Source organism: Dromaius novaehollandiae, chromosome 2, assembly GCF_036370855.1.
Source record: "Dromaius novaehollandiae isolate bDroNov1 chromosome 2, bDroNov1.hap1, whole genome shotgun sequence".
NCBI lineage: Eukaryota > Metazoa > Chordata > Aves > Casuariiformes > Dromaiidae > Dromaius > Dromaius novaehollandiae.
The window spans coordinates 51,067,266-51,081,001 of record NC_088099.1 but is presented as its reverse complement, the minus strand read 5'-3'; the positions used below and the strand labels follow the sequence as shown (position 1 = coordinate 51,081,001).

The 13,736-nt window shown below is 40.6% G+C and overlaps 1 protein-coding gene across 7 annotated transcripts in view; it reads left to right on the top strand.

The window, feature by feature from the left end:
* Nucleotides 1–13,736, top strand: part of GLB1 (galactosidase beta 1) — a 96,587-nt gene that overhangs the window by 70,159 nt on the left and 12,692 nt on the right. For 3 of the 7 annotated variants that reach the window (XM_064506448.1, XM_064506447.1, XM_064506446.1), the window contains one exon: nt 2,807–4,354. The exons of the other annotated variants lie outside the window; for them this stretch is intronic. In XM_064506448.1, the coding sequence (XP_064362518.1) occupies nt 2,807–3,067 (261 nt within the window). In that variant the 3' untranslated portion in view covers nt 3,068–4,354. Of the gene's footprint in view, nt 1–2,806; nt 4,355–13,736 lie in introns of those variants that run through there. 7 annotated transcript variants of the gene reach the window in all.

Below are 13,736 nucleotides of genomic sequence, written 5' to 3'. Positions count from 1 at the left end.
AAATAGTGACCTCTATTTTACGTATTACCTGACCCTCTAAAGGGATCTAGGTGAAGAGGTCCCAGATGAACTGTAAGTTGGACTGTCGAATTGATCCTTCAGGCTTTATAAGGTAATATGGAGATATGGACTGGGCCACAGCTTTAAATAACAAGATATCCAAGAGGAATAAGACTGAGATGATACTGGGTGCAGGACAGGGAGGCAAGCAGAAAGTGAGACTTCCAGATAACTTTACCAATGAGTAAATGCCTGAAAACCAGAGGACAATAAGTGTAAATTCCACTCAAGTCCCATTGGATCTGGACCCTAATTCCTTGAGTGGCACTTTATAAATTGCTGATGCCAAGGTGAGGAGGGGAACGCTTAATAGGAGTTAAAACCAAAGTATTTAATTACTTAGAGAACTATGGAAATGGCACTTACTAGGAAAAAACATGCAGATCTAATGTTGATCCTACCTCAGCATGTTAAGGAAAAGAACATGATATGCTGGTCAACCAAGCAGATAGGTGCAGCATTAACAGTCATGACCTATGTTGTAGATTGTTTACATTAGTGGTTTTTGAAACCTTCATTACTAGCAAAACTTCTTCCACCATCACTTGAGGAAATGCAATGCCTTTAAGTGTACCTGCCCCTGGAAGTATAGTTAGGTTTATTGGTTAGGTTTACTGGATTTATTTATTTATTTATTTTAATCAAAAAAGGTGTTTTGGAGTCATGACTGTTTTTCTTGACTCCTTTGGAATCATGGATCTAGTTGCTGACCCTGATAAAGAAAACTTCTTGTTTCTGAAGGTGGAGTTCCTCCTCCTCTTTTTTTTTTTTTTTTTTTTTTTTTTTTTTTTTTTTGTCTAAGTTATGTTTATTGACAGTGTGTAGGACATGTGACTTGCTGGATTTTGGACATGTGAATTTGTAAGTATACAGTCTTTAGAAATTACAGTGTTAATAAGGACAGTTTGGATTTGAGAACTTAAGTTCATAGCTTTCTTAGAAAAATGAGGTATAGCCAGTGACTGATTAAGATCAGAAGCAGGGACTTATCTGATCATAGCTCCTGCATTAGAACTCTAACGCAGCTGATTCCTACACTGAACTCCTACTTTATATAGGGCTGGGGCCTGTGGTACGCTCACTAATTCATCTTGCATGTGGGGGGAGGCATTAATGCCATCTTTTCTCCTAGTGAGGTTGAATAAACAGTTCTTCTTTTGCTTTTTAATACTGCAGAAACAAGCCACAAAGCAAGATAAATTTGATTTAAAAAAAAAAAAAAAGTTTGAGGTTGAAGCTTATTAACACCTTGGTGGGGCTGTGCAAGATAGGATCTTACACCACAGAAGTGGATAGAGAGCTGTAATAACTCACCTGCATTTGCAAATTCACCAACTCTTTATAAAATTTCTCTTGCAAATTTCCTAAAACTTGTTTTCAGAAATACTTGAAAAAGAAAATGCAAGAAAAAAAACCTTGATACATCTTAAATGGTAGTATTCAGTATACTGCGATTGTGCTTCTGTAAATCCTTAAAAATATTATTGCAATTTCAGCTATCCTAGATGATTTTAGAAGTCATCAAGAGTACAGGAAGAGTTCTTACTTTCCAGGGACTCAAACAGTTTTACTATTCATATTAGTATACGTCAATGCCATGAGTTTGTTTATTTTTCTTCTACGTTCTTGACTACTAAAGACCAAAGCGAGAGGAAAATATAGTTGAACTTATTTGTTCCCATCCCTTTTATTGTCTAATGAAATCTTAATTGTCTGATGTGTGGTGGAAAGGAGGCTCGTGAGGAGCAAAAGCAACTTATTTGTTCAAACCAGCCATATATCCTCCCTTATGTCTTGTTTAATGAACCAAGATTCAGCTTGACTGAGTATGAATCCATTTACAGTTTTGTTCTGAACTTTCTGCAGTTCATCAGTTTAAAGAGTGTTGGAAAAATACGTGTTTGTGTCACTTTAGCATATCCACTTTCTGGTGTATAAATGACTTTATTTTTTCTTTTACTTGACTAATTTTGCTTTATTTTTTAACTTGAGGTATTATAATGTTAGGTATTTTGAACTAAGAGATTCTGGCTACCTCCATTATAAAAAATCATTTTAAAATTTTGTATCCCAAGTTAACCACAATTTTATTGAAACTGAATTCATGACAGAAAACCTCAAGATTTTAATGGTTGAAAGTAAATAAAACAAAATATAGTACTCTCTTGTAGTGTAATTTCACAGGTTCTTTTGTTGTCCAAGTAATCTGATCATAATCATCTGAATTTCATATGTCTAAACAAGCTGTGCATCTTTTTAATAAAATCATAAAACAGGAAGGGGCCAGCAAGATCGTGTAGTCTTATAATTTTACAAAAAGCCACAACACAGAATTAGTATTTGCCCTCTTTTTGGTGATTTGTTTCTCCTTTTAGCAATCAGCTTCAAGCAGCTACAGTTTTCAAGTTTGCTTTGGTCTGAAACTTCATGCAAAATTCAGTGACAGGGTCCTGCCATTTTATTTTCCTAAGTATTGCCATATTTGGAACGAGTGCTGTATTTGACCACTTCAGTTTTAAATATTAACAATGATTTTCACTTACCAAGCAAATCAATTTGTTTGACCATTTGTACTATTTTCTTGAACATATTTCCTATATTGGTGTTTAGTTCTACCAGACTGAGAGATCAAGAATATTCGGTTACTGTGCAAAGAGTGTTATGCTTAATAAAGCTTTATAGTCAAATGATCACTGTCAAATTATTAAAACTTGATTATGCTGGTTTTTTCTTTCTCTTTTGGCAGGGGCAAATTTGGATCAATGGCTTTAATCTTGGTCGCTACTGGCCGGCCCGGGGTCCTCAGTTGACCCTTTTTGTTCCAAGCAATATCCTTGTTTCCTCGGTGCCAAACAATATAACTGTGTTGGAGCTGGAGAATTCTCCTTGCAGCACCCAGACGTGCGAGGTAGAATTTGTAGACAGACCTGATATCAATGCAACTACACAGTATGCAAGCGATGGCCCTCCGCTGTTTGTGAGAGACACATGGCTGAACGATCTATAATGATTTGAGTATTTCCTTATCTTCCCCAACTTTGCTTCCCTTTTCCCTCAAACCATACTTCCCTTTTTTAAAAGAGTCAGCGTTAATCAGTAAGTTGTTCAGCTGTGGCGAGTTTTTATATTCATAAAAGAATTCTGGTTTTTATTGTTTTTAAACTAGCAAGAATTAAATACAGAAATTCTCTTTGAAGCTACAGCTTTTCTTTTCTTAAGTTGACCTTGGAATGTGGAACTGAACCCAGGTGAAAGATAATGTTGGCATCAAGGTCCAGTAAAAATGTAGCCCTGTAGACTGTGCTTGCATTACAAGGACCCTCCCACACTTTATTTACCATTTTTTGCAACTGGAGAGAAGCGTAAAAAAAGGTGCACAGTCCCACTAGCTTGCAGTTTGCTCATGTGCATCAGAGGGGCTGATACGTTGGAGTTGCCGATAGACTGTTGATACTTTCAGCCAACTTCTAGTATCTGGTTGGCATCAGTATTGTTTTAGTCTGCACTGACTTGCTGCCAACGTTGAGTGGATCTCATCTCCTCTTTTCGCTGCTGTGTAAGTGACTGTTGAAAAATTTGAGTTGGTTTCTTATGGGAGCAGTGACAGGAACAGAGGGAGAGAGCACTCCAGTGCAAGCTGGTCTAAACAGCAACAATGTGGATATTGGAGCTTGTGGTCACAGTTCTGCAGCCATTCCTGAGATGATGCTGGGTGATCCTCACATTTCTGAGCCAATTTACTGCTTCCCTTCTGTTATCTCTTAAGACTTAAGAATCAATTAATAGGTGCAAGGACATAGGTGAAGTTTGGGCTCTCTTGGTTGGACCATAGACTCTGATTAACTTGCCTGCTGAATAAAGTCTTAATATAAGCCAATTTAAAATTGCCCTGTAACTGTGTGGTGTGTGTTGTTGTTTTTTATTTTTTAATTATGGGCTTGGAATGCCTATTTTTCATAGGCCAGAGCCTTGGAGGTTGAAGGTTTTAAGTCAAAGCATTTAATTCTTTATTAGTCACTAATTGACATTTTATGTTTTGTTCCAGTAAATTAATGATCTTTGTAAGTGCCTGATATTTGTAAAGGTGCAGAATCACTGTTGGGAAAGCTGGCTTTCTGTATCAGTCTGAATCTCTTTGTTTTGATTCTCATGGTTTTAAAGTCAATCATGCAAACTCCTTGGTGAGATTTAAAGGAAGAAAATTGAGATGATAAAATTAAGTATTTTCATAATCTGTCAAGTTGCTTCCTTTGAATTTATATGACATTATTAAAATGGTTCTTCAAAGATGGAATCCTTTCTGTGTTCATCTGGGAGGGAAAAATGGGAGGAGGAAGTGTTATGAGCAATTAGAATATCAAGGAGAAATGGTACTGTGAAGTCTCTATGGACAAGGATTTCCTGTTCATGCCATCAGGACAGTCTCATTTGTTTTCTGTATTGGAAGATTTGTGTAAAGCAAAGCAAAACACAGCAGTTACAGGAGGCTGCAATGACCCCCGGAGTTGTCACCCTTTTCTGAAAAGGTTGATGTGAAAACCTGACCATTTCTTCTCAGTTAATGAGGGCTGTTTCTGTCTTCTGAAGAGAGGTGTGAAAGGGAGCACCATTCCCTTGAGTATCTACATCTCTTTGTGTTTGGCATGTTTGATGGGCTGCCTGCCTTAGTGGCTTTCCAGCTCTGGCCAGTGTGGTTCACGTGAGCCAAATAGAAAGTTTCTGCTGTTAAACTCATACCTCAAATGCAATGTCTTATGGCTGAGGCCTGTGTCTACAGTAGCAGGACCTGAAACACTTAATTCTTGGAACAATGTTCTGTCCTGACTCTTTTTTTTTTCTTCTTCCTGGGCACCAACCCTGGAACATGCTCTGCAATTAGTTCAGTGAAAAGTATTAATTATTTCTGAGCTGGGTCTTGAAAGTAAGGAATGGAACAGAATTAGTTTCATACCGGTTGTGGGTTTTGTGGTATAAGTGTGCAGAATGACAGTACTACCTAGATATTATTCCTGCAACAGTTCAGTGCTTTAACAACCAGGAGTAGTTTTATTTTTCTGGCAGTTATTCCACAAGAGGAGTGGAAAAGAAGATTGACTCCTGGCTCTTATTCTCACTTCATTTGGTTTTACATTGTACTCACTGAAAACATAGCATAATGCAGTCTGTGACACCTTGCCTTTTGCTATATGTGTAGTCTTACAAGCACAAAGACTTTGCATGGGAGGATTGCAAACATCCTTCTGGATAGAAATGATGCTAACAAGAACAACATGGAAAAAACAGGTTTAATTTTTTTTCCCTCAAGTAGGACTCTAGATAGTTTAACTAGCACACCTGCCTATTCACTGCTGTCTCAAGTGATCTGTTGCCTGCAGAGAGGAACTGAAAGTTGGGGCCCTGGTTCCTAGTTCTGATCTGCCCACAGGAAAACACTGCTGGAGGTTGCTAAGTGGCATAGTGTTTATAAATATTTGAGTGGGCAGGGGGGAGATCTCTGCAACAGAGCTTTCGGAGCACATCACTAGATTGTGTTGTGGGAGCCACTTACTATTTCTTTACCCAAGGATGTGGCTGTAGGTGTGGCAGGGGGATGTACTGCCCTACCCATGTTGCACACCAGCTCCCTGTGTCTGCACCATTGCTGCTACTGCGTGGTTGAGGCTTATCCAGATTTCCTAGCCATGAAGTGCCGTTCTTCCTGGGATCTAGTATGTGGTACAAAATAGGGCAGCTTGACATTTGCTCCTTTGCAGTCTCAAGTCAGTCAGTTGAGTTTTTTTTGACTTATCCTCTAATGAGGTTTTTATTGGCTGTCCTGGAGGGGGCAATGAAATCAGAAATGAAATCGTTTGGTAGGGGGCCAAATGCATAGTGGGAGAGTGGCTGTGGGGAGTTAGCAGACTCAGTGGTCAAGGCGCCAGCCAGCCTAGTTTCAAGTTGTTTCTGAAGGATGTGGAGAGAATATGTCGCGAGACTCCTGGTTTGTGTGTGCACTGTAGCTGCGTGATCTGCTCCAGATACTGAAGCCCAGTTGTATGGGCTGTCCTGTGGAGCCAGCTGTCCCCTGGAGGCATGGGGGGGCGGGGGGGGGGGGGGGGGGCGCTCCATGGCAGGAGGGAAGGTTTACGATACTAAAATTGTGGCTCCTCATATGCTCCCTCCTTCCTGTCCTTGGGAATTTGCAGGTGCTTCAGTGGCACAGCAGCTAAATTAAAAACAAAAAAAACAAACAAACAAAAAAGCATTGTTCTCTGCTTTTGACAGAGCAGTGCAAACCTGGTCTTAGGAGTCAGGCTTGGTCTGTGAGGAGAAATGGAGATTTTTATATTCATCAGAGGCAGAAAGCAAGTGTGGTCTGTGCAGTTGCGTGTGGGAATGCTATTGGAAGTCTGCCTGCAAAGTGTGGAGGTAGGGGGCTTGGCTTAGCACAGATATTCTTCCAGTCCTGGAGTGGTTTGTAAGCTTAAACTGTAATCATGCCTATGCAGGCATGAAGGCCTTTTAAATGTAATTGCTTGGGATGAATGAGCAAGTAGGTGAATCCGAACTGGTGAACAGTGTGCACTATGTCGTTGAATTCTCTTTCTTAATATAGGGGCAAGACTGCTGTCTTTTCCTTTTGTTCATAATATAGTTATCTTCTTGGGTGATAACCAAAACATGATAGTCCCTGCGTCATGGGGCTGAGACTTGGCCTTGTCCACACCCCTCTAGCCTCTCTGGGCCTTTTGTAATTCTGTGCGAGGTGGCTTTCCCTAGCTCCCTGCTTTCTGTCTCTTCGTGTGTGCTGAGTTCAGAGGGCATCTACCCTCCGTCTTGGGTGGGCTGGGTTGCTTTAGAGTCAGGTAACTAGCTAGACGATTGCAGTCTCCTCGTTTTTTAATTTAGGATATATCAAAATCACTGGGGACAACAGACATTCCAACGCTTCTCTTAGGAAGCTCAGTCTTACCAGCAAAATTTCTTCACACCTCTTCACAGCAATGGACACAAATATGAGCAAATTGCTTGCAGTCCTGACAGATCCTAACCTGAGCCTCTGACAGCAACTTGGTTATTTACTAGGCATCGTTACCTCTTTACCAACAGGAAACTGTACTTGAAAGTGTTTGATCACATGGCTTTGCAGAGGAACATAAAGAAGATTCAGCAAGGATGTGAAAGGCAGTTATATCCTCCTGAATGACCTGGTCCAGGTGCTGCAATAGCATTTTCTGAAAAGAATGACTGAGTTGCAAGAAAGCTGTTTTGCAGGCCTGGACTTAAAAGTGTGGTAGTCAACCTCAAGATCCTGGTAGAAGGATCACATGTTGGAGGGAACTGGAAGTTAGAGAAGGATGGGGTCTGCTTTAATGGTTCTTGCTCAATAAGAAGACAAAAATGGACAGGAGAGATGATCTTGGGACTCAGTGCAAAGGACTGAATGGAATATAATGCTGGAAAATGAATCAGAGAGATCGTTGTCCTGCTTTTGCTGAATAAAGTGAAAAATTCCTTTTCAGAATATTTTTTGTGGTTTATCTTATTACCAAAGGAGTGAGTAGTGAACCAGAGCCCTCAGCTTTAAGGGAAATGTGGAAGGGGTGTTTTATCTACAGGGAGGCTTCGCAGAACCAGTGATAGTTTCAGGTCCTTGGTAATGCAGTCTCCTTCCTGTAGGATATGTGTCTGTGTGGCCAAGGAATCAGGGATTTATTTAAGAATTCCTGTCTGGGGCCTTACTGCATACACCTGTGCTTCAGCAGCCAAGTGCATACAGGAGCCAAAAGTCCGGGTCCCAGTAAGGTTTCACTTTTAAATTGTACTCCATAATGTTGCAATGGGAAATATGATCTTGACCATAAAATTCCTCAGCATGCATTTGTAGCAGGCTGTGTGCAAACATCCTGATATGATCTTGCAGTTTGGTAACATGTTTGCAGTTGCACGTCAGTCATTTAACCTACTTTTCTTTTGTAGACAAGAGCAAAAAATACCCCCAAAGGGAACTGGGTAAGTTACTGCAGGGTTGAGTGTGAGTCTATCCCACAGAACTGGCCTTTGTGAGGTGGAGTGGGTCTGGTGGATACTGGTGCATAAGCCAGTAGAAAAATGCAGGCAGTATCTGTGGTTTGAAAGGATTTTTCAGTTGATTTCCTTTACAGTGTATGTGTCTTTTTTTTTTTTTTTTTTTTTTTTAAACTCAGTCTTTCTGCAGGCCTCACACCTTCGCTGTTTATGTGTATGTTAACAGACAATTTTCACAATGTTGACTGCTGCTGTGGGCCAGAGCACAGATCTGAGCACACTGCAGGGAAGTGCCCAGCAAATTGGGTCATCCCTGTGATGCTTCAGATAAGAAATGCTGCTTCTGTTTCATTCTTCCTGGAGTCTCTGGTTCTTCCTCTTGTATTAGAGAAGTCTTATTTGGAGAGAAACCCAAAGAATTTCCTTCAATCTATTCTCTGAAGTGAAAATGATCTCCACCCCTTCCTCCTTCCCATATTATTAGTTTGCAAGTTGGATAAAAATAACTTTGCGTACAGCTTGCTTATGCTTTTCTCCTTTCTTCTGAATCCCATTTGCAGATTTCCTTTTCACAAGTTCCACACATCTTGATAGGGTATAGAGAGCGAATTCTCTTTCTTGGTGTCTAGTCTAAATTTAAGCAAAAGTCTTCCCTGGTTGTGGAGTTCCGCTTTCAAAAGCATTTGCCTTTCAAAAGGTGGTGGGTTACGTGTAGTGAGCATGCAGGATCTGTATTTGTTCCTGCACTGTGGATGAAGGGGCCTTCTTAAGTATAGGCAGCCTTGTTGAGGTGAGGGAGAAGCAGCAGCTGGCAGCTTACTCTTAACCCTCCTCATGCCCTGTCCTTCGCTTGCTGGGTCATGAGCTGTGGACAGCAGTCCTCCTCCTTCGGCTCCCTGAAAATGTAGTTGCTGTTTCTACAGCACACATTTATGAGATAAGAAGTTTTGCAGAAGGAACACTTACATTTACACTTCTCTGTTGCCCCTTGCACCTTCTTCAGGTTCAGTCTTATTTCTGGACACTGAAAATACTCTGCTGTACCAGTGAGGTTTCCCAGAAGACTATTGGCTCCAAGAGGTGGGTCTGGACCCTGCACACACTCTACATACCTTTTTTTCAAGCTTTCTGACTTTTTCTTTCTTCTCAGTTTTAGGATGTGGTTTGCCTTAATCATGATTAGGTGGATCCGGTGTTCTGAAAAACCTGAGAACCTGTGCTGAACTCATGAGAGGTTAATATTTTCTGCAATTTTTTTCCAAGCAGTGAAACTTGCTCTGATGATTTCTGCCACGGTGCATTCCTATGTTGCTCTTCCTGTCTTTTTGATCCAGAGCAGTATCTACCTCAAAAGCTCAGGTTAAAGCAATGTGAGTCTGTGGACTACAGCCAAACAGACACCTGCAGAGGTGACTTTTTTTAAAGCACTGAGTCTGGCTGGCATCTGCTGAAGCAGCTGTTCGTTTACTTGTTTTAAGTCTAACCTCTCTGGTTCGTTTGGTTTGATTCAAAGGCTTCAGAGCTGTGCTGAAGAAAGCCTGTTGCTTTTGTGGATCCTTTCTGAGGATCCACAAAATCTGCCACTGTCTGGCACCAACTGCCCTCTGCTTTCATATTAGCCAAATTTTGGACAGCTGTTGGACTCCTTTTACTGAAAAAAGGGAAAAAGCCAACAAACAAAACTAGGCTGGGTGACCAAGCCTAGGAAATAAAGGCAACTTGGATAGAAGGTGCCAGTAGTTCAAATACAAGAATACAAGCTAGCTATGCCTCAGTTACCTAAATGGCTTTTTTCTTTCTCCCCAATTCTAAAAATGCCCAGGCTCTGCTAAAATCAATGAAATGAGATCACAGTAGTAGCATATTTGACTTACATGTAGTTTGTTTCCAGTTTGTACCATACCTGTAAGAGCAGTGCTGATGGGGATGCTTAGATGCTGTGGAGATAAAAGTGAACAAGAGTATTCAGGGTTTCAAAATAAGATCCAGATAAGAAGCCTTGTGAAGACAGAAGGGAAAGCATACTCGTATGTCAGTAAAATAGTAGTGATTTTTAGATTCTTTGACTTTTTTCAAACCCCAGCAGCTCAAAATCAACGTAGGTTGGCAATAGGGAGGTGGAAGAAAAGGATTTCTCTCTTGATGCCTCCCGCCACCATCAACCAGCTGCAGGGTGTGACCTTGCATCTCACTGCAGTGAGGAGGGTGGATGATGCCGAGCGCTGTAGCTTTCATATTTTCATAGCTGCAAGTGGAAAATTTGAAATGAAAGAAAAGAGTTGGTATGAAAGTTAAGCTTCCCAGGCAAGATGTGCTGAGTGGGGGAAATACATCCAAATCCTAATAAAAATGAGCCTGACCACAGGTCCTGAATACTCTTAGCTCTGCTTGCTGCCCAACTGCTTGCTGTTGTCTTGGCATGCATTTTGCTGTGGCAATTTCAGAGCAGGAACCATGCTTTTTTTTGACTGTTCTTGAAATGCATCACCTATTTGCAGTTGTTCACAAAATAGTAAGGCTAGACAATGCCAGGTTTAGTTTCACTCTAGTTTCTGGTGAGCAACTGTCTTCTTCAGAAATACAACCACACTGCTGTACTTGTCTGGCTAGATGGGTGAAAGAACACTCAGGGAGTCTGACTGTTTCCCTGTCTCTGTGTGATGAGCTGGTCAGGGGTCTGCGCCATGGGCACAGCAGAGTGGGAATACTTTTTGTGCTTCGGTCATAATTTGAAAAACAAATGAATAAAACACAAAGAGCTCAGGGAGCTCACTTTTTTGTTGTTTATTTTCTTTTTCACCTTTATTAAAAGTATATTCTTTACATAGGAGTAATGGTACTGAGTTTGACTAAGGTCCGTTTAGCCATGTATTTTCTTTTGAAGGTGAACATAGCAGATCATCCCTTTCTAAGTTTCAGCCCCTGAAACTTTCAGGTGAAGTCTGTTTTTTCTTACTAAGTTGAGGTGGAATTTCAATGCTTTTATCCTCCCTTCAGTGGAAGAGACTCAGCTTTGATTGCTGATTCAACTGTGAGCTGCTCTATTGCCATGACTCAGTCTGCAAAGAAAAAAAAAAAAACAAAAAACCCAAGCCCTAATGGTATACAGCAGTCAATATGATATAAAAGTATCCGTTCTCTTTTAACAACCTCGGTTGCTTGCTCCACAGTGTGTTTTGGTTTTGGGGCTTATTCGTTCATTGTCAGCCTTGATGGCTTTTGATAGTGAAAATTTGATACTGGTTTGACTTGGAAAGAATGTTCCTATTCTTATGAAGTACTTAGTTTTTTCCTGCTACCTGTTTTAGTGTGTTCATGCAAATTGGTGAAACCCCCTACTGATTATAAATGTCAAAATGTGAAGTAAAGCTTGCAAGCAAGTTTAATAGGAGTGAGTATTTTGTGTGAAAACCTTCATAAATAAGGACAGCAATCACCTATTGACTGAGAAATGTTAAGAGGAAATTGTTCACCTCCCCCACCCCCAGCTGTTTTAGAATAATGATGAAGTTGTTTTCATCTTCTTTGGAGACATCTAACAGGAGATGAAATTTCTCGGGCTGTGAGTAAGAGCATGCATGGTTCTTGACATCCTGAGACAAGGCAAGACGTCTAGCAATAAATATGCAGATTTTTGTCTCTATAATAACAAATACTTAGCTTTAATGTAGTAGGAGGGCACAGTTTTATGCCTATGTAATAGATGCAAGAGGTGAATTCACTGAAATCATTGGTGAGGTTGAGAACAGATGCTTAAAAAGCACTTTTTGCAGAAAGAAGTGAAGAAGGATGCTGCAATCTCTTGTGGGCATATTGACTCTGTCAGGTAGTGACTGACTTGCTTGGGTTTCTTCTGCCCAGTTGAAGTTTGCAGCCCGATACGCTGGGGAAGCCAGCGCAGAGAACGGAAGCAGTCTAACGTGGGGCTACCAAGCAAGCTGCAGGTAATTAAACCTTTTTTTTCCCCTGCCTCAAGCACAAGCACTGTCCATGTGAACACAGCAGGGCCCAGCTATGTTCTGCCCCAGTGCCTCAGGGTCTGCCTGCTTGGGACTCTGCGCATTTGCTCTCCCGACAGAGCAGTGCCCTTTCTTTCGGAGGAGCAGCCCTCTCGGAAGGCCACGTCTGGCTGATAGGTCTGTACGAGCTCTAGCGTACTGGGGATGCAACTGCTGCTCTTGCTGGAATAAACACATCTAGCTTGTGTCATTTACTGATGAGGGAGATGTGGCTTTTGCCTTGAAGACTCTCACTGATTTTTCGTTGTGTTTTGTTTTGGGTTGGTTTTCTCCCTGCAGAGCAGTGACTTTGTGGGACCTTGTGGCCTCACGTCTGGAAAACATGACAGATTTTGTTAGGAGGTGCCACTAACTAAAATAAACATTGGTACAAGCTACCTATTTGCACCACTATAAGCAAGTATCAGCTTTTCTACAGCTAATTCCATACAAATAGTTGTCATTTCTAGAGTTCTCTTTCCTCTTTTTCCAGGAACCAGGAACCCTGCACATGCCCAGTGGTGTGTATTGGCATGACTGTTAAGGAACTGGGCATAGATATTGGCAGGTGCCTTCTTGAAAATACAGACCACCTTCAGTCATTTTGTATTAATGAGCTTTCTATTGTGAATTACCTTACAAAGAAAGGTTTTTTTCTTGTTTAAGATATAGCTAGTAGTTGCCGTCAATCTATACAAACCCTTTCCTGGAATTAAAAAAAAAAAAAAAAAATCATGCAAAGAAAAAATTGACAGCATCTCAGATATCTAGTGCTGGAACACCTCTTGCCTTGCTTTCTAAGGCAGTGAGATAAATTGTTAAATAATTATCCCTTAATGATTGACCTTTCATAGATGCTAATTCAAGGCTCGATTGTTTTAATTTCACACACGTGGTCTAATTTTTATGGAGTTTATAAATCCGTGTAGCTTTTTACACTGTAGAAATAAAAAAAGTTCATTTGTTAGGCAAATTCTCTTGAACAAAGTTGGTAGTGTTTGGGGGGAAAAAAACAAAAACACATACAGGCACACCCCTTCCTTTACTTCCTTTACAGTAGTCTTCTACTGTAATGTCCATTGCTTTACTGAAAATTTTTTTCATAATACTGCTTTTTTTCTTAATTTTGGGACATTCCTATGGGTATATGGAACAAGTTACTGACTGAGCTATGCTATAGGTTTATTCCATTGCAGTTGGAATGCAGTATTAGCACATAAGTCTGTTAAACAAGACAAATCCACTAGTTACTTGTGGACCAAAATTTGTGGAAAAAACTTTGAAATTATTTCCCCCTATCAGAATGAAATTTGAATAAGAATTCAGAGCAGTAATAATGAAACATTTGATTTGAATAATGTTGAAAAATAGGCTGCACTTGCTATAAAATAGCTGTAACCTGAAGCTGAAACAAAATCCAAATGACAGTGTTGGATTAAAAGGTGTTGATTGTTAGCCCATGCAGCTGTCATCAGAAATCTGTTCTTTCCAGTGTTCAGATTGTCATGAAACTGCCCTTTCCAAAACAAAATATTCTGTTAGCAGTCACAATATTGACATCCCATTTGTGTGAGCTCGGCTTGCAACGAGCGTGAGCTTTGGCTGGAGAGGAAGTGAATGGATTTATCCTTAACTGGGTGACTGTGGGAAAGGAGGCTTGTGGTGCAAGCA